Here is a 20,611-nt window from a genome sequence, read left to right as displayed (position 1 = left end):
CCCCCCCTTTAATAGGAAACAATAAGTGTATTAGAAAAGGTAATTAAGTCTAGGATTCAGCCCCCAAATCAATGTTCCAGATCTTTTTGGAAAGAAAGACGACATATTTCTCATCAGCCCAAGAGTCTTCTAAAATTTTGTGAAACAATGTTCTATCTTCAAATCTATAGGTGTGTTTACCCTTAGTTATGAGAGAGAAGGGGCAAGCATCTTTATGCACCACTCAATAAGGTTTGTTCAATTTTACATGAGCAACCTATCTTCTCCTCTTTATTCTTCAAACTATACTTTTGATTATCAAGAAAAATTTTCTTCTCCTGCTTTGAGTCTTGTGCATCAGCTTCTGCTCTTTTCGTTTTTCTTTGGGTGAAACATTTAGTTAATTAATATAGTCATTAGTTATGCTTAGTGTTCAATTTCCAGTTGAGCTTTCTTCCTCTTAACGCTGCATCTACTATGCATTTTTCTTTGTTTTCATTATAGAACTTGTTTTCAAATAATTTCAGGGGAAGTGGCCACGCTGTTCAGATTGTTCAGAGGCACCACTTTGCTTCACACTTGAAGAGAATGGCAGTTGTTGTGCGCCTTCAAGAGGAATTTTTTGCATTTGTGAAGGTCTGCTTGTTTTTTCTTCTTGTTCATCATACGTCTTAGACTTGTTTATTTTTATATACCTTGTTTCACAAGCAAGATTTTCCCACCTTTTGGGATGAAAAAACATGCTTTCTTTCATAGATAATATGGAATGGTATACAACGGGGAATTAAAAAAGAACTCAGCCCAAATTTTCATGAAAATTAATGAAAATTAATGAAAATATAAATAAAGGGGTTTTGAAAAAGAATGACCCAAGCAAAAAGCAATCCAAAGACAAAATAAAACTAAAGCACGCCAGTATACCTAGCAACCTTCACTTCCTGCTTTTGCATCACCCATTCATGAAGACAAGCATCCGGTGGCTCAACTTGATTAGGAGCTTCTTAAGGAACGTGTGGCTTGAAAGGAACAGTAGAATCTTTCGGAGATTGAGAGAAACCTCACTTATCCATATTCTCTAATTTTGTATACATCTACTACTTGGTGTAAGCCAGATAGATCATTTTGAATTTTTTGTAACCCCATTATTCTTGGAGGGTCTCCTCCCTTTTTGTATATTTCATTGTATAGATGAAATTTAGGGATTTTAAAATGGGCAAAATTACAAGAAAACTGTTCTAATTGATTAGAATGAAATATAAAAGATTAATTATTAATCTCTTAGATAGAGAGAGAAAGAAAAGGTTTGCTCCCCAAACCTCCTTCCCGGACTTCTAAAACCCATTAAAACTCTCCTATTTCTCTTGAGCCATAAATTTTATAGAATGTCACTTGCAGAAGTTCAACTATTGGCTACGATGAACGGGAGGGGAGTAGCAAATGTTTTAGCGTGAAATAAATTTTGGTGGAACATCATATGAATTCTTTGTTTCCTAGTTTTCTTCACTTACATTGAAGTATGAACACTATTTATGGAGTGTTGGTGTTCTACACGTAACTTGCAAGATCTGCCCATATATTTTCTTCAAGGATGTAATTTGGTGAACACAGTGATGAAACAAACGTCATTGATATACTATTGTTATTTAATTTCAGACATGTTAGGATATGCTAGGGACACATCTAGCTCACATCAGGAATGCAAATAAGTATTTAGATTCGGGTGTCATTATTACGACTAGTTTGTTTATAGGTCATGCAAATAATTGATTTAACCCCCCGGTTTAAATAAACTTGGTCTCTTCATTTCAGGGTGCTCCTGAAACAATACAAGAGAGGCTCACTGATATACCTTCATTTTATGTCGAGACGTACAAGAAATATACACGACAAGGTTCCCGTGTTCTTGCTCTTGCTTACAAATCACTTCCAGACATGATGGTAAGATCTTTGTCCTATCCCTACCACCTCTATATTTAAATATCTTTAAAATCTTGGACACGATAAGCCATATTAGAACATGAAGAGGGACACATGGGGTAACACACGTAACATAAAAATGAATGGAACCTTTTTTTTTTTCAAAAGATATATTCGAAAAAGAAAAAAGGTTTTTTTTTGTAATCAAGTCTAAAATTATTTACGCAAGGAACTAAGAAGTAATGTATAGAAGGATGCAAAATATATTTCTTTTGATAAATCTGTGTAAAAGTAATTCTGCATCGTTCAGATGCAAGTTTTTTGTTTTTTGTGTTTGTTTCCTTTGTAAAGATGTAAATTTTGAAGGAAACTGATCTTCTTATTTTGTTAAATAATATTTTGTCCACGAACACTTTATTTAACAATATTTAATTTGCTTAAAATTGAGTAGATGAAGATGGAAGTTGGATTCTAATTTATTCAAGTATTTATAGGTGGAAAAGTATATTAAAACATATTTTATTGAACGTGTACATGACCTAATTTCTTAGAAAAGGGTATGCCTTATTTTCTTTATTTTGTCATGTTTGTGTCCATGTTCCTTACATCGTTGTCATTCTGTTCGTCATTGTTGTCATCAATATTATGTAATTTTAAATGTAATGACATAAATCTATAGTTTCATCGTTTGAATGCTTCATTTACCTTGGTTTCTATTTTATCTTTCCAATATTGTAGGTTAGTGAAGCTAGAGGCCTGGATAGGGACTTGGTGGAGAGTGACCTTATATTTGCTGGTTTTGCGGTAATCAGGGACTTGATCTCTCTTATTTCTTTTTTAATATTCGATCATAGTCTCTCTTGTTATTCATTCTGAACGCCACTCTTATTCCTGCTTAATTGATTCTCCCAATTTTTACTCTCACTAAATATTCAGCTTGCAGTGAGAGCTATTTTTTCTGTTCTTTTGTCCCTATTTTCTACTGTTTAATGTTTATCAATTACATTTCAGGTGTTCAATTGTCCAATTAGAGCGGATTCGGCTACAGTCTTATCTGAGCTTAAAGGATCATCCCATGACTTGGTACAGTTTATCCAAGCCTAATTATTGCCACTTAGTTATGACTTATAGAAAATACTTATTGGTTTACTATGTCAGTGAGATATACGAGCTTCATCGTCAATTTAGTAAGAAACGAGTCTTCTTTGTGAAACCGAACTAGGTTCTTTAGTTTCTGTACTCTGAAGTGAAAGTATCTGACTTGGTATTCTTTGAAATTCAGAATTGTGAATCCTTGAAATCTGAAAATTTAAAACATCAGTATACTCAGATTCTATTGATGATATAGAATCATCAATAGAAGTGAAAGTATCTGACTTGGTATTCTTTGAAATTCAGAATTGTGAATCCTTGAAACCTGAAAATTTAAAACATCGGTATACTAAGAACAAACATAATTGAGTGTCAACCCACGGTTGTTCCAAGTGTACGATTACATATCAATTGATCTAATGGTACATAGAATCAATTCCAATTTGCTAGTTCACATCATTAAAAATTTTAAAATTTATCTGGATGCTAACCTTGGCCATTATAATTTTCTTTGATTCTTGAAAACTTTCCCTCCTTTGTCACTCTATTTATATCAGTTAACGTAAACTCGATTGATTTATCACGACATTCTAGTAGGCATAGTTATGTCTTATAGGATTCTGCTATCTGCTTAGTAATTTATTTTCCATATTTGCAATCTATTTCTTATTCTTTGCCGTTTCTTTTCATGACTGCAGCTTTTCCTAGTTGAAACTCTTTCAGTGCAGCTCATTTTTATCTTTGTTTATTTGAAACAAGTGGCAAGTATGAAATACATGTTTTTTTGTTGTATCAGGTAATGATTACTGGCGACCAAGCTTTAACGGCATGCCACGTAGCTAGCCAAGTTCATATTACCTCAAAGCAGATTTTAATTCTCAATTCGAAGAAGGGAACTGAGGAATATGAATGGCTCTCCCCAGATGAGTTACAGACAGTTCCCTACAGGTGAATTTTATAAGTATTGAATGTTTTCATTTTGAGTTTACTTTTTTCCCCTTGCTTCTCAACCGTGCTGATTTACATTATTTTCCCTATATATGTTAGTGTTTACATTTACTTGATTTCTTTTCCCTCATATATATTTGCTCAGTGAGAAAGAGGTGGGGAATTTATCGGAGACATACGATCTGTGTATTGGTGGTGACTGCATTGGAATGCTGCAAAGCACCTCCACTGTGCTCGATGTTATTCCATACGTTAAGGTCCTCGATCTTTCTCTTTCGCAAGAATACTGTTTTTTTCGCAATGATGCCATCTTGATGCCATACATTTGAACTGTTCTATCAGGTTTTCGCTAGAGTTGCTCCAGAGCAGAAAGAACTCATATTGACCACTTTCAAAACAGTTGGAAGAATGACATTGATGTGCGGGGATGGAACAAATGATGTTGGAGCTTTGAAGCAGGTTTTGTCTTAAGATGTTTATTGACTTATATTTAGATTTTATGCTAGAACATTTTACATGATGTTTGAGATGAATGTTTTCCATATATAACGCTTAATATTTCCTTGTTTATCAGGCTCATGTAGGAATTGCTCTTCTAAACGCAGTCCCCCCTCCTAAAACTGGGAACTCTCCTTCAGAAGCATCAAAAGACGACTCGGGACGGTCTGCAAAGTCGAAGAAATCTAAGCCTTCATCCGAATCATCAGGAAAAGCACTTACAAGTGGAGAAGGTTCTTCAAAAAGCAAAGTTAGTTCGAAACTGGATTCCGTTGCTGAGCAAGCGAGTAATCGTTCAAGGACACCTGCAGAGATGCAAAGACAAAAGCTAAAGAAACTGATGGATGAGTTAAATGAAGAGGGTGATGGGCGCTCGGCCCCTATTGTCAAGCTTGGGGATGCATCCATGGCATCGCCGTTCACAGCAAAGCATGCTTCTGTTGCTCCGACCACCGACATTATTCGCCAAGGTCGAAGTACTCTAGTGACAACTCTCCAGATGTTTAAAATACTCGGTCTCAACTGCCTCGCTACAGCCTATGTATTGAGTGTTATGTATTTGGATGGTGTAAAGCTTGGCGACATTCAAGCGACAATCAGTGGAGTATTCACAGCAGCCTTTTTCCTCTTCATCTCACATGCACGCCCCCTTCCAACACTTTCAGCTGAACGGCCCCATCCACATATCTTCTGCTCTTATGTTCTCCTTTCCCTGCTAGGCCAATTTGCAATCCACCTCTTTTTCTTGATTTCTTCAGTTAACGAAGCCGAAAAGCACATGCCCGACGAATGCATCGAGCCAGACTCAGATTTTCATCCCAACTTGGTTAACACTGTTTCGTACATGGTAAGCATGATGCTTCAGGTAGCTACCTTTGCTGTAAACTACATGGGTCATCCCTTCAACCAGAGTGTATCCGAAAACAAACCGTTCTTATACGCCCTCTTGGCTGCGGTTGGTTTCTTCACCGTTATTACCTCAGATTTGTTCCGAGACCTGAATGACTGGCTGAAACTTGTTCCATTGCCTGCGGGATTGAGAGACAAGCTTCTGTTATGGGCACTTCTTATGTTCGTGTGCTGTTACTCTTGGGAAAGACTGTTGAGATGGATGTTCCCTGGAAAAATCCCTGCATGGCGTAAGCGACAACGAGTGGTAGCTGCGAATCTGGAGAAGAAGAAACAGGTCTGAGAGAGTTTTGATTGATGGCAATGGCAGCGGGGATCAGCAGTTGATAAGCAATGTGGGGATTGAGCCCAAAGTGTTGTAGCAATAGGAAGGAAAATGATGATTTATTGCCTCTTTTATGGGTAAAATCTTAGACTCTGACGAAACTATTGATTGGATGCAATTTTTCAAAAAAGATGTAAAGGACACACTTACTCATCATTGCTTTATCCTAATTTTAATCAAATGCTTTTACTTAGTCATTATGTTAAGGTAACTTCCTCATAGTTCGTTTTAGTATATATATACCTCTTCTTCCCCAATTTACCTCTCCAAGCAAATTAAAAGATTGAATGCATGTTGGTTTCTTTGCCTGTGGGCCCAACAGTTCACATTGTTGATTGGTGGCAATTCAAGACCTTTGGGTTTCTTCCCTCGGTGATTCTTATGGATACCAAGGAGACTTTTTTGTGCTATTCTGAGGATGAAAGAATCAATGATTACCCCTTTCCCTTTGATACTCATGAAAGATGAGAAAAGGCCGTAGAGATGACTCTTGGATTTAGGGGTTTCTTTGCCTCTGGGCTCAATGGTTCACATGGTTGATTGGTGATAATTCAAGACCTTTGAGCTTCTTCTCTCGATGATTCCTATGGATACCAAGAAGGGGACTTTTTTTTGTGCTATTCTGAGGATGAAAGCATCAATGATTTCCCCTTTCCCTTTGATCCTCGTGAAAGAAGAAAAAAGTTGTAGAGATGACTCTTGGATTGGGAGGTTTAGCATATATATATCTATGTATGTATGTGTATATGCATGTGTTTGTGTACATATGTATATACCTACACTAGGGGTGTTCATATAACCTGAGAACTCGATCCAATTGTTTGGGAGTACGAGTTCAACAATTTTTATCTCTTTTTGCAGGTTTTCCCTTGACTTTTGAGGAGGCAAATAAGGAGCAAAAGTGGAAGAAAGCTATGGAGAAGGAGATTCACTCCATAAAAAAGAATAAAACGTGGGAGCTCACATCACTTCCACAAGGCTCAAAACCCATCGGTCTTAAATGGGTATATAAGACGAAGAGAGATGCAAAGACGGGGTTGACTACGACCAATTTGGTCGTGAAGGGATATAAGAAAAAGTATGGAATTGATTACGACCAATTTGGACTACCTAACCCAACCGTATGTTGAGTTGAGTTAGATTTTTTCGATTTGGGCTAGGTTGTCCAAAAATTTAGGTCAATTTGAGGGTTGACAGTCTAAAAAACACGTTACAACTCAACTCTATCCTACTTTTTAAGATTATTATAAAAGTTAAGAATATTAGATCTTTGTAACTGATATTAGTTGCAACTAAGGTTAGTGATACACAAGGTTTAATATTGAAATTTTATAAAATTTTAGTTATTAGTGTAACATATACGATAGATAATTAGTATAATAGTGTAACATATATGGTAGATAAGTATTATTTTTCAAAATAATAATAAAAAAAACTGACACAACCTAATCTAGGGTTAGGTTGTGAACTCTTGACTCATCCAAACTGACAACCTAATTTAGGGTTAGGTTGTCAACTCTATTTAGTTGCTTTATTTTCTAGCTCGGTTAGGTTATGAATTCTATTTGGTTGCTTGAGTCACCAATTTCGGACAAAAGATTTTTTCAACTGGACTCTGTGTATATCTTTAATTTATTGTTAATTCTTCTCGGGACAATTTAGTATCTCTTAAAATTTTGTTTTTTTTTTATGAATATTATTATTAAAAAAAAATATATTTTTATGATTTATTGAAATTACATACATTAAAATTTTAAAATTAAAATTAAAATAGAGAGACAAAAACAATATTTTAATTTCATATTTATTGAAAAAATGGAAAATATAACTGTAAAAATTCTCTTCCTCCACTGTCACAGATTTTATTTTAATTATAAGAACAATCGAAGGAAAGCCAAAGCCCTATCTTTCTATATTGTTCATAGTTTCCAGATTATCGTTTTTACTGTTCTCTTTTCAAATCTCTCTCCATTTTCGTCGGCTTTCCAGGTAATCTCTACCTTCTTTTGTCTCGGTCGACTAGTTATTGTTCCAACTTCGATTGGTTATCGAGGGAGAGTAAGGGAACTGAGATGGAGTAGAAATTGCCTGATGTTTGGTGTTTTTGTTGCGGGAAATCGATAATGTATTTTGGTGTGAATGTTTTCTATTGGCATGTTTCTTTGCACGCAACTTCTGGTTCGGAATTTAGGGTTTTGTAATTGTATAATACCATTGATTTATGTTAGAGATTCGTAGTTTGGATTAGAACAAACTACTGTCGCTCGGTAAGTTAGGTCAATAACCTGTAGTGTTTCATGTTAGTGAAGTTTTTCTGGAAATTTAGAGGTCTTAAGTTATAGGTTTGGAGCTTAGTGCAGTTCTTTGAGAATTTTGATTAGTTTTTTTTTTTCCTCATATGATTTTCCTTTATTCTTGATTTTAGTAATTGGAGTCCTCTTTTTGCTATTTTTATATCGTTTTGTTCTTCGCTCCTTTTTGTTGTTCTTGGCTTTTTGCTTTTGTTTGATCTATTTTCCTTTAGATCATGTGTGAACATTTGTTTTTGTTTGATTATTTTCCTTTAGCATCTAAAATTTGCCTTCCTTTGATAAAAGCCAACCGGGACATTCACATTATTATTATTAAGAGAAGATGGAAGGCTCACCATTACTGGTGTTGTATCTGCATTACTGCACCCTTAATTTTGTATCGAAGACTCTGATCATTCGATTTTTGCATCTCCTTCTTACTTCATGTGACAAGAGAGTTCGAAAAAGGAATACGATATGTTGCAATATTTTTTACTCTGGCATTATGTGTATGTGAGTAGATCATGAAGCATGATTCAAATATGGAGGCAGAGTCAACTCTGCCTGAATGCGAAGAGAAGGACGTAGGTAGTCCTGATGAACAGACGGACGAGGGAAATGTAGAAAATTTCTCAACAGAACATGAAGGTAAGAGAAAAGAAGCTCCTACAGAACAAGTAGATGACATGAAAGAAGATGCGACTGAATTCGGTAACACGTCTGAAGCTGGAAAGTCTAATGAAAAGTGCATTGCAAAAGGGTCGCGTAAAAAGAAAACTATAAAAGTTTTGAAGGTAAAGCAAAAAATTGTAAAGAAATCCCCTGCTAGCAATGCATTGAGGACCAAAAAGGCACAGGTTGAACAGGAAGATAACAAAAAGGAAAAAGAGGTTCATGTAGCCCAAGAAGTGGGAGAAACTCCTGAAGCTCAGAATTCCAAAAAGGATGAAGAGGTTTCTGTCGACCAAGAAGCGGGAGAAACTCTTGAAGCTCCGATTTCCAACAAGGACGAAGAGGTTTCAGTAGACCAAGCGGTGGGAGAAACTCTTGAAGCTCAGAATCCCACTGAAAATTCCAGCAAACCAGAGTCAAAGACGAAGAAGATTACTAAAGCTTTGAAGGTGAAAAGAAAAATCGTAAAGAAATCTCCAGCGAGCAGCCAAATGAAGACTAATAAAAATGGGAAAGGTAATGAAAAGAATGTAGAAGATACCAAAAATGGGAAAGGTAATGAAAAGAATGTAGAAGATACCGTGAAGCCTGACAAAAAGGCAAATGCTAATGAAAGTATCTCAAAAGCGGAGCATATCGAGAAGGGTGAAGAGACATCTGTTAGCGATAGAAACAATTCCGAGTTCAAAAATAGCATCAAGGAACAGAACAATATTGAGAAGGTTGGCTCTTCAGATAAGAGATTAAAGAATCATAAAAGGAAAGAAAAGGATAGAGCTCAAATGAGTCGAATAGAAGATAAGAACGAAGAAAATCTCGGCGGATTGATTTTCATGTGCAGTGCGAAAACGAAGCCAGATTGTTTTCACTACAACATAATGGGTGTTTCTGCTGGCAGAAAGGATACCGTCTTAGCAATCAAACCCGGGCTAAACCTATTCCTTTATGATTTTGATCTCAGGCTTCTGTATGGGATCTATAAGGCATCTTCTTCGGGTGGCATGAAACTCGAGCCAAAGGCTTTTAATGGAGCTTTCCCTGCTCAGGTTTCAGCTTCATTACTTATATAAACTATTCAGAAGATAGTCTTTTCATCTGATTATGATATTGTTTCAATTCCAAACTAAAATTTCAGGTGCGGTTCAATGTTTACAAGGATTGTTTTCCACTAGCTGAGAGCATTTTCAAGAATGCCATCCAAGAGAACTATTTTGAGAAGCACAAGTTCAAAGTTGAACTCTCTGTTAAACAGGTGGATGTGTCAGGTTCTTACTGCTAGCTTGGCTTATTCATAGCACTGTTTTATTGTATTTTTCCTTTGATTACATTGTAGGATTTCGTATCTCAGGTTCAGAAGCTCTCAGCACTTTTCCGTCCACTAGGACTCCTCTCGAGATCGGCTACTATTGGGTTCCTTCCAAAGGTGCCAATTAGGGATAGGAAAGTTCATAGGAAAGTCGAAGACACTCGGATTAGGAATTCTAAGTCCAAGGGTGATGCCAGGAACGATCAATCGTCATCTCATGGACGGGACCGACACCGAGAGGAGGCACCTAGACATAGAGAGGATGTTCCTCGCGAATTGCACGTAAGCGAAAAGGACTATCGAACTTATGGTCTTCAGGTAGAAAGAAGAAATTTAGATCTTGTGCCTTTGCCACGGCCTTATTTAGAAACATACCACAGAGATCATGATAGGGACTATCAACTAAGACATCTAGAGCAGCCACAGAGAGAAGTGGTTCGATCGGATCACGTACACTTTAATGGAAAAGATTATCCAGTTTACAGTATTGATTCTAGATCTCAAATATCACGGGCAATATCTGGTAGCGGTTTGGAACGACCTGCCTATGATCCAATTTACACTCATCAATATGGCCTTTCATCGATCGTCCCGTATCTGCTTCCATCAACGAGAGAGGAAGCTGCTGCTCCAATGTATTCAAGAAGTTACGTTGCTGAAACTGAGTCCATGAGTCATGCTGCTCGTGCTCTACCGTATTACAATCAGGTGCATCACGTAAATGTGGAGAGCGATATAATGCCAGTTTCGTCGAGATACTCATTTCCTGGTCCATCGTTCTCATATCGCTAACTGTGATTACCATTTTTAAGGTTCGGGTTGAGTTTCACTTGCAGACGTCGTCTGGAGTTCCATATGTAGCACAGGGACTTCAATTGAGTATCAAATTATTGAGTCTTAAAGACTCTCTGTGCAGTTGGAGTTCATCTTACCTTATCCGTGGTAATTACCTTCATGATACTTGGTAAATTATTTTTACTTACATAATTTACTTCTTTCCTAATATACATATTTTCAATTAAGGTAATTATTTCATATATTTATTATAAATTTTATGTTTATAAGTTATTTTATTTAAATCATTACGCACAATATTTCATAATTGTGTTTGAAAATAATTATTTTATGCCAACATAAAAAAATTTCTAGTTGAAACTTCATAAACATAAACATTTCGTTCTTTAGTACGGACCCTTTTTTTTTTTTAATTAAAAAATAGTTTTAGTTTTAATATATTTACTTTTATTTTCACATTGATATATTGTACTTACTACTAATAATAACAATATATTGCTTATTGTAGCTATGGATATTAGTTTTTTTCATACATTTAATCACAAATATAATAATTAGTTAATAATACTAAACGAAAGATAAAGTAATATATACCGGAGACGTGAGACGAGGCATCATCGTCCCATATGGCCTATATGTGTATAGATATATATATATATAAATCTTTTTATCACTTTATTTATTATTCTTTCTTCTTCCCCCCACCCGATAGATATCTATACTAGAATATATATATTGTTGTCGTCTAAAATTTGCCTTGAAATGTAAGAAAAATGGCGTTTTCAACGAGGAGTTGTGGAGTCATTGGAAAGTAGGAATGAATTTTCTAATCTTCTCCTAGTGTTCTCGAAAACAAGTTTTCTATTTAAGAAAATAGTGCATCTATTAAAAGGAGTGAAAAATAAACCTTTTATCCCCTTATCGTATTCATCGTACATTCAAGTGGCCATCGATCCTAGCATCATAAATAATATAAACCTTTCAAATCTTCAAGAACTCTTAAATATTAAAAAGCATATTGAATTTTCAATATTGCTCATCTCCCATTTCCCCTATTGCATAAAAGAGTACTTCAAATGATTCTCAAAGCTTTATACTATTATATCATCATATTAGTTCTCATTAACACTACCAAATCAGCAATTCAACATTGATCCACCAGATGGTTAGCCTACAAAACCACAGCCCCAGCCCCAGCCTTGGTCTCGGCCACGGCCTCGGTCTCAGCCTCGGCCTCTGCTAAAATAAGCAGCAGACATAGCAGCCAAGATGGTCGTTGCAGCAGTAACCAACGTGAAGAAGTTCTTCTTCTTCCGTTCCTCCGCTCGGGCCGTCTCGAAACACTGCTTCATTTCTCCCATCTTTTTCTCCTTGTTCATGAAAGATGCTTTGATTGCATCCAAGTGTTCAACAAATGGCTTTGATTTCCCTTCCTCCTTCTCATAACCATCACACACACTCAAACAAGTCTCCTTCAACAATGCCAAAGCCTTCTCTGAATTATCAACAGCTGATTTCACCTTCCCTTTCAGTTCATCAATCCTACTCTCCGCTTCTAGCAAGCTTTTCTCCATCCGATCCCTTTCCCCAACCAAGACCTCGATCCGCCTCTCCCTCTCCTTCGCTACATTCATCGACTCCACCCATGCTGTCTTCGTTTTCTCAAGCTCAGCCATAGCTTCTTCAATCCTCCTCTCCTTGTCCTCGAGCAACAAACCAAGCTTATCTCTCTCTAACGAAACTCCGTTTAGAGCTTCTCGAAGACAACCCATTTGAGACAGCAACTCCTTATTTCTTGCTTTCTCGACACCGCTCGACTCAGTCAAAGAAGTCACGGATTCTTTTAGTTTACTCGATTCCCTTCGCAAGTCCTCAACAATACTCTCCGCTTCCATCTTTGCCTCCTCCATTTCAGCTTTCTCACAAGTGATTATCTCGATTGTGCGTCGTAAACTCACCGCCTCCTGTTCGACTCGATTCAGATTCACATTAACCGAATCCCTCTGTTGAGTTAACATCTCTACATCTTTCTCCTTCTTATGTAACTCTTTCACGAAACCATCAACCTCCAGTAACAAACCATTCTCTTTCTCCACAGCTTCTTCTATTATCTTCACGAATTCAGAAATTGCCTTCCCATTCTCTTCCTTCTCCTGTTTGAGACAGAACGAACTCTCATTCAGCTCAGCCACTTCCTTCCCTAACCTCTCAATCTCCATTTCCAAAGCTTTCTTTTCCTTCTCAATCTCTACTTTCTCCTTCGTTTTCAAATCAACTTTCCTCTCTAAATCTTCAATAACCCTACCGGATTCATCCAATAATCTCTTAACCAATTCTTTCTCTTTCAAGAGAGTCCCATTCGTAATCTCACTCTCCATCTTTTCACCCGACAACTTCTTGCATTTCACCTTCAAATCCTCAATCTCTTCCAAAGCCCTTCTCTCATTCTTCTCCATTTCAACCATTTTCCTTCTCAAATCCCCTGTTTCCTCAAACAATCCATCAAAATCAGCCTTAATCCCGTCCCTCTCACTACAAACCTTCATCCATTTCTCCCTCTCTTCCTCAGCCTTCAAAACAAGCCCATTATTCTCACCTTTCAATCTCCCAATCTCCACATTCTTCTCTCTCTCACTCTCAACTAACCTACAGATAACCCCTCCCATCTCCTCCATTTGAGTCTGTAAATAAACATGAACAACATTTTTCTCTAGTTCTAAGCCAGAAACACCATCACACGCCACACTTAACTCACACATTACCTGTTTCTTCTCATCAGCATTCTTCTTCAAGTCAAGCTCCAAACCCTCTTTAGCCTGAACCAGAGCTCCAAACTCCTTTCTCTTCTCGTGTGTCTCCTTCAAAAGGCGCTCGTTCAACGATTTCAAGCTCTGCAACTGAGACTTCTCCACAGATTCATCCACAGCAGATTTGAGTTGTTGCTCTGAATCTCTATTCTCCTCCTGATGATCCGGAACTTTCTTGGGCTCGTTCCCCGATCGCGTGGGCTTCTTCTTCGCCATTGTTCTGCGATTTTGAAAGGATTTTGAAAGGATTGCGGCTGGGTAAGATAGGGTTTTTTGAATGGGGTTTTGAAGGGAGAGAAGAGGGGATAGGAAAGGGCGGCTTGAGACGGAAAATGGAGGGTTTTCGCTTTTCGGGAATTTCAAATTTGCTTTGTAGAGGTGAAGTGGGGAGTGAGTCGGTGCGGCTTTTGTTAAGAACCGTCTTAATTTGAATTAACCCTTTGCCACGTGTCACCCTTTTATTGGATACTATTTGCTATTTGGAAATAAATATAGATATTGGAAATTTAAGTGTATTAATTGCCCTACCAAATACACACATTATCTCTATTTTATTTTATTAAAAAACTATATAATTTGTAATAATTTTTAAAAATATAATATCCGAATAAAATTAAATTAGTTCTTTCTCTAAAAAAATATATATATATTCTTAAATTTTCAAAAATTTCATTAATATTCTTAAATCTTAAAAAAAAATTTAAAATATGGTTCGAGAATCAAAAATTTCATCACTATGAACCGTCAGCTATGACAAAAGAATCTTTTTAATTGATCACCATAAATATATTAATTTAAACTACAAAATCTTTATCATTACAAACTCAGAGCCATCGGGTGTTGAATTTGGATTCTAAATCGTAGTCCAAAGCCTCGAAGTTACAGATAATTAGGTAACGTGATCATGTGTCGGGGGATGTCGGTGTCATCATGTGTGAATTTTATATTCGAAATCCTGGACACGAGAGTTACACTAATTCTATATACGTGTCAATTTTATATTAATAATTTTTTAAAACCAACCTATACGAACAAAATACTATTTATGGATTTTTTTTAATATTTATTTGTTATTACTTTTTACATATAAGGTAAGTTTTTTAAAAAATAATAATAAAAATTTTCAAAATTTTGTTTGAATTTTAACTTTAGAACTCAAATATTGTTGCCTAAGTGAGCTATCTTGCACATTCGTGTGTCACAGTATAGGCGAGTGTGTCGAGGCTTCCTTTGAAATGGGTTTTTCAAAAATTGTACGGGTGGCACGGGTGTATCGGTATTGCGCCCTAGCCCGCGTGTTGGAGGTTGCTACATACACCTGCTATCCGGCACGGTATCCGTAAATGACACGACATGGGCATGAGAAGATCAATGCCTCGATAGAACCTGGATGGATGGATGATCGGGAAGTCCCAATGAGATGAGCGACACGCGGGCCCGTTCTCGATGGCATGACCAAACAAGTTGTGATGGCTGACAACATCTCGAGACTCGAGATGGCGTCAAGACATATGGATCATATCGATGGAGATCGAGATCAAGATGACAAGATGAGATGCGATGTTGCATTGAGAGATTTTGGTCTCGAGCAGAGACAAAGTTGAGCCGAATGACTTAACTTAGTTTAGAAGCAAGTCGGATGTGTCGCAGACGATTGAACATGCAATCGTAGACGACGTGTGTGTTAATTTTTAAAAAGGGGTATCTAATATATTTATAAATTTTTAAAATATATGATAAATTTTTTATTTTTTAATTTTATGAAAAAAAAAAACTAAAAGATAAAAAATTTTAAAATATATTAAATACTTTTTAAAATTTATATAAATAATAAAAATACCAGTAAGACGCTCTAAAACTCCCGAACCAAATAAATAATAATTAAGTTCCGAACTAAAATAGAGTAGATTTTCTATAAAGTGGCACCTTCGAGGATTTAGGTTCATTTTAAATAAAAAAAATAATGAAATATCTAAAGTCGTGTATCGAGAGCGTAAATATAGAACGTCATAAATTTTCCATCTATCAAGTACAAGCATAGATACAGAGCGTTATAAAATTTCCAAGAAAAAAAAGAAGAAACGAGCTACCACTCCCTTTTTTTTTTTTTGACCTAATCCTTCTCGGAAACGACGAAACGTCTTTTCTTCCAAATTTTCTACGCTTTCTTTTTCTATGTTGTTCCGTCCACTCTCTAACAGCAACGTGGACATTCCGTTCACCCTCTAACAACAATGGTAGTTTAGAAACTTTTCGAAAAAATAAAGGGTATTAACGTAATTTTCAAAAGCTTAGGGGGTTATCGGGTCGGGTCAAAGCTTAGGAGTATTTGAATCCTCATTGAAGAATGTAGTACAAATATAGGGATTAAGGGTCAAAGCTCATGTGTTAACATTCCAAGGTGAATACTTTCAACACCCAAGAGCAAGCTGCCTGTGTTTTTTAAGATCCCTTAGGTATCTAGTCTGGTTGTATTCTTGTGCATCGAACAGCTCTTCCGAGTACGTTCGTTGCAGTGTCGCCCTTGTATTCTTTTCACACTCCACTACGTATTTGTCGCCTCTTAGTAGGACGTAGACCTGTAATTAACCAGAGTGTTCCATTCCGTTACATGTTCAATGAAGAGAAGATGACATGTTGTAGTAGTTTCCTACTTGCCTGACTCATTCGAGGTCGGAGAATAGGAGACTGCTCGATGCACAAAGAAGCAGTCAAAATCACACGTTCCATCTCTTCGAGATCGTAGCTTTTACTAAGACAGGGATCAATGAGCTCCTCGTGATTGTTGCTATCTAGTAGAGGTTTTGCCTAAAATAAAGAATTTTTTTTAATGGTGGTGTGTAGAATGAACTAGGCACTTGTAAAGTTCGTTCGTTCAAAATGTTATCGTTACCCATAGTACGAGGCTTTGACGTAATTCGTCCAAAGCTTGACGACCGGTTATGAGCTCCAACAACAGAACTCCGAAAGAATAAATATCAGTCTTCTCATCAACTATTCCATGCATGAAATATTCCGGAGCAAAGTATCTGCATTGAAGAGACGACGAAATGTAACGACCCAAAAACGAGTAACGTCGAGGAGAAAAATGTCGGCGTCTACTGACCCGAACGTGCCCTCAAATTTTGACACGCTGTAGTGAGTCCACTGTTTGGGTAGCCACTTTGCAAGCCCAAAATCACATATCTACGTAGATTTGAGTTTAGAAGGATTTCAATCATGAAATAAGTTAGAATATAAAATAAAGTTTTCATCGACATTTTTCCGTAAATTTAAGAGTTCGACGAACCACGAGGGCCAATATTTTTTTCTTCCCTCTAGCTTTGTATTAGTGTTGACATAACTCCTCAGCTAGTAGTCCACCGCTAGCAAATATTGTCTACTTCGGCCCGTTACGAATCGCCGTCAGCCTCACAGTTTTAAAACGCGTCCGCTAGGGAGAGGTTTCCACACCTTTATAAGGAATGCTTAGTTCCCCTCTCCAACCGATGTGGGATCTGACAATCTACCTCCCCTTGGGAACCCAACGTCCTCATTGGCACACCACTCGATGTCTAGCTCTAATACCATTTATAACAGCGTAAGTCCATCGTTAGTAGATATTGTCCTCTTCTTTGGGTTTTTCCTTCCAGACTTCCCCTCAAGGTTTTAAAACGCGTTTACTAGGGAGAGGTTTCCACACCCTTATAAGGAATGTTTCGTTCCTCTCTCCAACCGATGTGGGATCTCACAATCCACCCCCTTGGAGGCCTAGCGTCCTCATTGGTACACCGCTCGATGTCTAGCTAAGATTTGTAACAGTCCAAGTCCACCGCCAGTAGATATTGTCCTCTTTGGGCTTTTCCTTCCGAACTCACCCTCAAGGTTTTAAAACGCGTCCACTAGGTAGAGGCTTCCACACCCTTGCAAGGAATGATTCATTCCTCTCTCCAACTGATGTGGGATCTCACAGTCCACCCCCCTTGGGGGCCAACGTCCTCGTTGGCACATCATCCAATGTCTGGCTCTGATATCATTTGTAACAGTCCAAGTCCATCGTTAGTAGATATTGTCCTCTTTGGAGTTTTCCTTCCGAACTTCCCCTCAAGGTTTTAAAATGCATCCACTAGGAAGAGGTTTTGGATAAGGAATACTTTGTTCCCTTCTCCAACTGATGTGAGATATCACAATCCACCGTCTTGGTGGCCGACGTCCTCGTTGCACACTGTCTGATGTCTGACTTTGATACCATTTGTAACATCCTAAGTTCACCGCTAGCAAATATTGTCCATTTTGGCCCATTACAGATCACCGTCAGTCTCACAATTTTAAAACACATCCGCTAGTGAGAGGTTTCAACACGCTTACGAGAAATGCTTCGTTCCCCTCTCCAAACGATGTAGGATCAGTAAAGATTCAATATGTAACTACTATTTAGAACATGAAAGCTACCTGAGGTTCGAAATCTTCCGTAAGCAAAACATTATCGGCCTTGATATCTCGATGAATGATACGCCTCTGACAATTATCATGGAGATACAAAAGACCGTCAGCTATACCAAGAGCGATCTTGTATCGTTTACACCAGTCGAGTTTGCTTGCATTTGGACCTGGAAAACGATGAACAAAGGGATGAACAAGAACTCTAAAAATCAAAGAACAATTCAATAAGGTTAAAGGAATCACCACGAAGAAAAGATCCTAAACTTCCATTTGGAGACAGCTTGAAAACAAGGTGCATGCCTCCGTCTATGCTACAACCAATCAATTTAGCAGTGTTAGGATGATCAATATGAACAATGATGCCAAGCTCAGACAAGAAGCAAGCAGCTCTCTCATCTGTTGTTCCTTTAGTCAGCATCTTCACTGCTATCAGCTGCCCATCTTGTAAACGCCCTTTATAAACCTCGGCGTAGCCGCCTTTCCCGATCATATTGTCTTAAAAAACGAACGAAAACAATCCATGAACTGATAAACTGAGCTGACATCAAAGTTAGAGTATAGAAGTATATGAATCATGATGAATAGCAACGAACCATGGCTAAATTTGTTGGTTGCAGTTTGGAGTTCGGGGAACGTAAAGTTTCTCAACGACGACTTGAACTTGAACAAGTCACTTAGCCCCGGATTCTCTCTCCCGGTTTTGTTCTCTCTTCTCGACATCTTCAGCACCCCAAGAGGAGGAAAAGAGGCTAAGCGTCTGAATGATTTCTTCTTCCATGAACTAAAGAACTTTTTCCAGTGAGAAAGAGCTGTTGATTGTGAAGCTTGATTCTCTGATTCTTGGTTACTTTCATTCAACGAATCGGGATCGAATTCCGAACTTTGTAAGCTTGCTTCCAAAACTCCTCTAGGAGATAACACATCACGTTGCTCGATTTCGAAGTCGAAACACCTCAAGTCTATAGAACACAGCACGGGGAAAGCCAAAATCATCAGGCTAAATGATGTTGTTATAGAAGTATACGAAACCGAAAAACGAACAGATAATCACCTCGAGCCGAAGCAGACGAAAAGATATTGCTTCGCATTTTATGCTTCCCATAAGTAGCCATGTAGAGGGGAGGCTTTTTTGCTACTTCTCCCAAACCCCTATTGTTGTCCCTATAAACCAACAGAATGTGTTAATGTTGCAAGAAGTTTTTAAAGTCCCTATGGAAACGCTACTGATATTGAAATACGAAGAACGACTCTTTTACTTATTTCGACGAATCTGGCCCGACCCAACTTTGACTAACTCGACATCAATGATTTTCGTTCAAGGCTAGAACGCAGAACCTTCAAGAATTCCCCTCCGAACATCCCAAAAGGAGTGATCATGATTATGACTGTGACCACAGACTCGGTTAAGTATTGCTTTTGTGTTCTTGAATTTGAGGGACATCCCTTAGCGTTCTAACTATTTTAAGATGTTTTCTGAACATAATTGTTTCAAATTCAACTAATCATTCTTAACTTTTAACAGACACATCATTGAAAGAACATACCTCAACATACTCGTTCTCAAATCTCAAGTGCTCAAACATATCAAAACAAAAACAGATCATTACATTGTTCTTAGCTTCCTTCCTCATAAACAAACATGGGAATTGGGAAATCCCCAAAAGAACCAAACAAAAAACGAACAAAAAGAAACCACACAGTGATCGTGAATCCAAAAGGGGATGCAACATTCCTCAAGAAATGATAAAAAAAAAACAAACACCCAGAAACCAAAATCCAAAAAAACAAATCCCCAAATCCCCAAATCATCAACAGAGCATAAGAACATCTGAAAATGAAACGGGCATATACCTTAGATCACAAGCTTTGCGAGTTGCATCATTCTCCATGGCGAAAACTCTGAAACAGAGAGAAACAGAGACAAGAGATCTATAAAAAAACACGACAGAAAAGGAAGGTCCAACTAGGGGATACCCTTCCGAAGAGGCTCCACTAAAGAAGGGTAAATTGTTTTGGTGTATGAATGGACACAGAAACGCTCGTTTGGGAGGTAAGAAAAAGGAAATGGGGTATCATGGTGGGATGTTTAGAGAGGCCTAAAAATGGAGCAATGTGAATGGGGAATAGATTTTGATTTGATTAATTGTTTATCGTGTTCGAGGAGATGAGGTGCGTGAGTTTCGGCCATGGAGGTTCTCCGAAGAGGTAGAGATGGTGAAATGGCCTGTAAAGCGACTACTCCTCTCAAACCTTCAAAACGCGGTAGAGGAGAGAGAAGAAATGACAGAGGAGAGAGAGAAATATCATTCAGGTTTTTAATTTAATATTTCTTTTAGATTATTATTATTTTTTTTTTTTTACTCTGCTCCTTCGGGCCCAACATTCTTGCTAGCGATGCAGGATATCACAATCTACCCTCATTCGGGACTCAGTGTCTTTGTTAACGAGGTGAGATATCACAATCTACCCTCATTTGAGACAGAGTGTCTTTGTTGTCGATGTGGGATATCACAATCCACCCTCATTCAGGACCTAGCGACCTTGCTGGCAAGGTGGGATATCACAATCTACCCTCATTCGAGGCCTAGTGTCCTTGTTGACAATGTGGAATATCACAATCCACCCTACTTTGAGGCTCAATATCACAGTC

The 20,611-nt window shown here is 37.7% G+C and overlaps 4 protein-coding genes across 6 annotated transcripts in view; 2 read left to right on the top strand and 2 right to left on the bottom strand.

Annotated features, from left to right (window-relative positions):
• Nucleotides 1-5,874, top strand: part of LOC111465417 (probable manganese-transporting ATPase PDR2) — a 15,192-nt gene extending 9,318 nt beyond the window's left edge. For 2 of the 3 annotated variants that reach the window (XM_023109776.1, XM_023109778.1), the window contains exons 15-22: nt 507-615; nt 1,789-1,917; nt 2,635-2,700; nt 2,908-2,979; nt 3,785-3,936; nt 4,082-4,193; nt 4,279-4,395; nt 4,511-5,626. In XM_023109776.1, coding sequence (XP_022965544.1) covers nt 507-615; nt 1,789-1,917; nt 2,635-2,700; nt 2,908-2,979; nt 3,785-3,936; nt 4,082-4,193; nt 4,279-4,395; nt 4,511-5,626 — 1,873 coding nt within the window. Of the gene's footprint in view, nt 1-506; nt 616-1,788; nt 1,918-2,634; nt 2,701-2,907; nt 2,980-3,784; nt 3,937-4,081; nt 4,194-4,278; nt 4,396-4,510 lie in introns of all 3 variants that reach the window. The other variant, XM_023109779.1, reaches the window with a different exon arrangement.
• A 1,655-nt stretch (nt 5,875-7,529) lies between these two features.
• Nucleotides 7,530-10,868, top strand: LOC111465465. Its single transcript, XM_023109855.1, has 5 exons — nt 7,530-7,657; nt 8,481-9,147; nt 9,187-9,677; nt 9,767-9,883; nt 9,980-10,868. Exons 2-5 carry the CDS (start codon nt 8,484-8,486, stop codon nt 10,727-10,729), a joined length of 2,022 nt encoding a protein of 673 aa, XP_022965623.1. The 5' UTR covers nt 7,530-7,657; nt 8,481-8,483; the 3' UTR covers nt 10,730-10,868.
• Nucleotides 10,869-11,761: 893 nt separating this feature from the next.
• Nucleotides 11,762-13,911, bottom strand: LOC111465485 (polyamine-modulated factor 1-binding protein 1). The gene has a single exon (XM_023109884.1). The coding sequence runs from the start codon at nt 13,753-13,755 to the stop codon at nt 11,956-11,958; it is 1,800 nt and encodes a 599-aa protein (XP_022965652.1). The 5' UTR covers nt 13,756-13,911; the 3' UTR covers nt 11,762-11,955.
• Nucleotides 13,912-15,846: 1,935 nt separating this feature from the next.
• LOC111465518 (receptor-like cytosolic serine/threonine-protein kinase RBK2) lies at nt 15,847-20,217 on the bottom strand. The gene is made up of 9 exons (XM_023109927.1): nt 19,813-20,217; nt 19,013-19,122; nt 18,555-18,920; nt 18,205-18,456; nt 17,971-18,128; nt 16,646-16,725; nt 16,433-16,568; nt 16,198-16,347; nt 15,847-16,118 (listed from the first exon to the last, which is right to left on the bottom strand). Exons 1-9 carry the CDS (start codon nt 19,848-19,850, stop codon nt 15,951-15,953), a joined length of 1,458 nt encoding a protein of 485 aa, XP_022965695.1. The 5' UTR covers nt 19,851-20,217; the 3' UTR covers nt 15,847-15,950.
• Between the last annotated feature and the right edge of the window lie 394 nt (nt 20,218-20,611).

Source organism: Cucurbita maxima, unplaced genomic scaffold, assembly GCF_002738345.1.
Source record: "Cucurbita maxima cultivar Rimu unplaced genomic scaffold, Cmax_1.0 Cma_Scf00029, whole genome shotgun sequence".
In the NCBI taxonomy this organism is placed as follows: domain Eukaryota; kingdom Viridiplantae; phylum Streptophyta; class Magnoliopsida; order Cucurbitales; family Cucurbitaceae; genus Cucurbita; species Cucurbita maxima.
The sequence above is the reverse complement of the archived record's forward strand: the minus strand, read 5'-3'. Positions and strand labels throughout refer to the sequence as shown.

Excerpts from the sequence above, each read along its gene's own strand:
- LOC111465518 (XM_023109927.1), bottom strand. The coding sequence starts at position 19,850 with ATGGAGAATGATGCAACTCGCAAAGCTTGTGATCTAAG. Across the intron at positions 18,457-18,554 it reads AACCAACAAATTTAGCCATG|ACAATATGATCGGGAAAGGC; the intron begins GTTCGTTGCTAT and ends TCGTTTTTTAAG. Across the intron at positions 18,129-18,204 it reads TTTAGGATCTTTTCTTCGTG|GTCCAAATGCAAGCAAACTC; the intron begins GTGATTCCTTTA and ends ATCGTTTTCCAG.
- LOC111465465 (XM_023109855.1), top strand. The coding sequence starts at position 8,484 with ATGAAGCATGATTCAAATATGGAGGCAGAGTCAACTCTGCCTGAATGC. Across the intron at positions 9,148-9,186 it reads GACTAATAAAAATGGGAAAG|GTAATGAAAAGAATGTAGAA; the intron begins GTAATGAAAAGA and ends AAAATGGGAAAG. Across the intron at positions 9,884-9,979 it reads TTGAACTCTCTGTTAAACAG|GTTCAGAAGCTCTCAGCACT; the intron begins GTGGATGTGTCA and ends TTCGTATCTCAG.
- LOC111465485 (XM_023109884.1), bottom strand. The coding sequence starts at position 13,755 with ATGGCGAAGAAGAAGCCCACGCGATCGGGGAACGAGCCCAAGAAAGTT.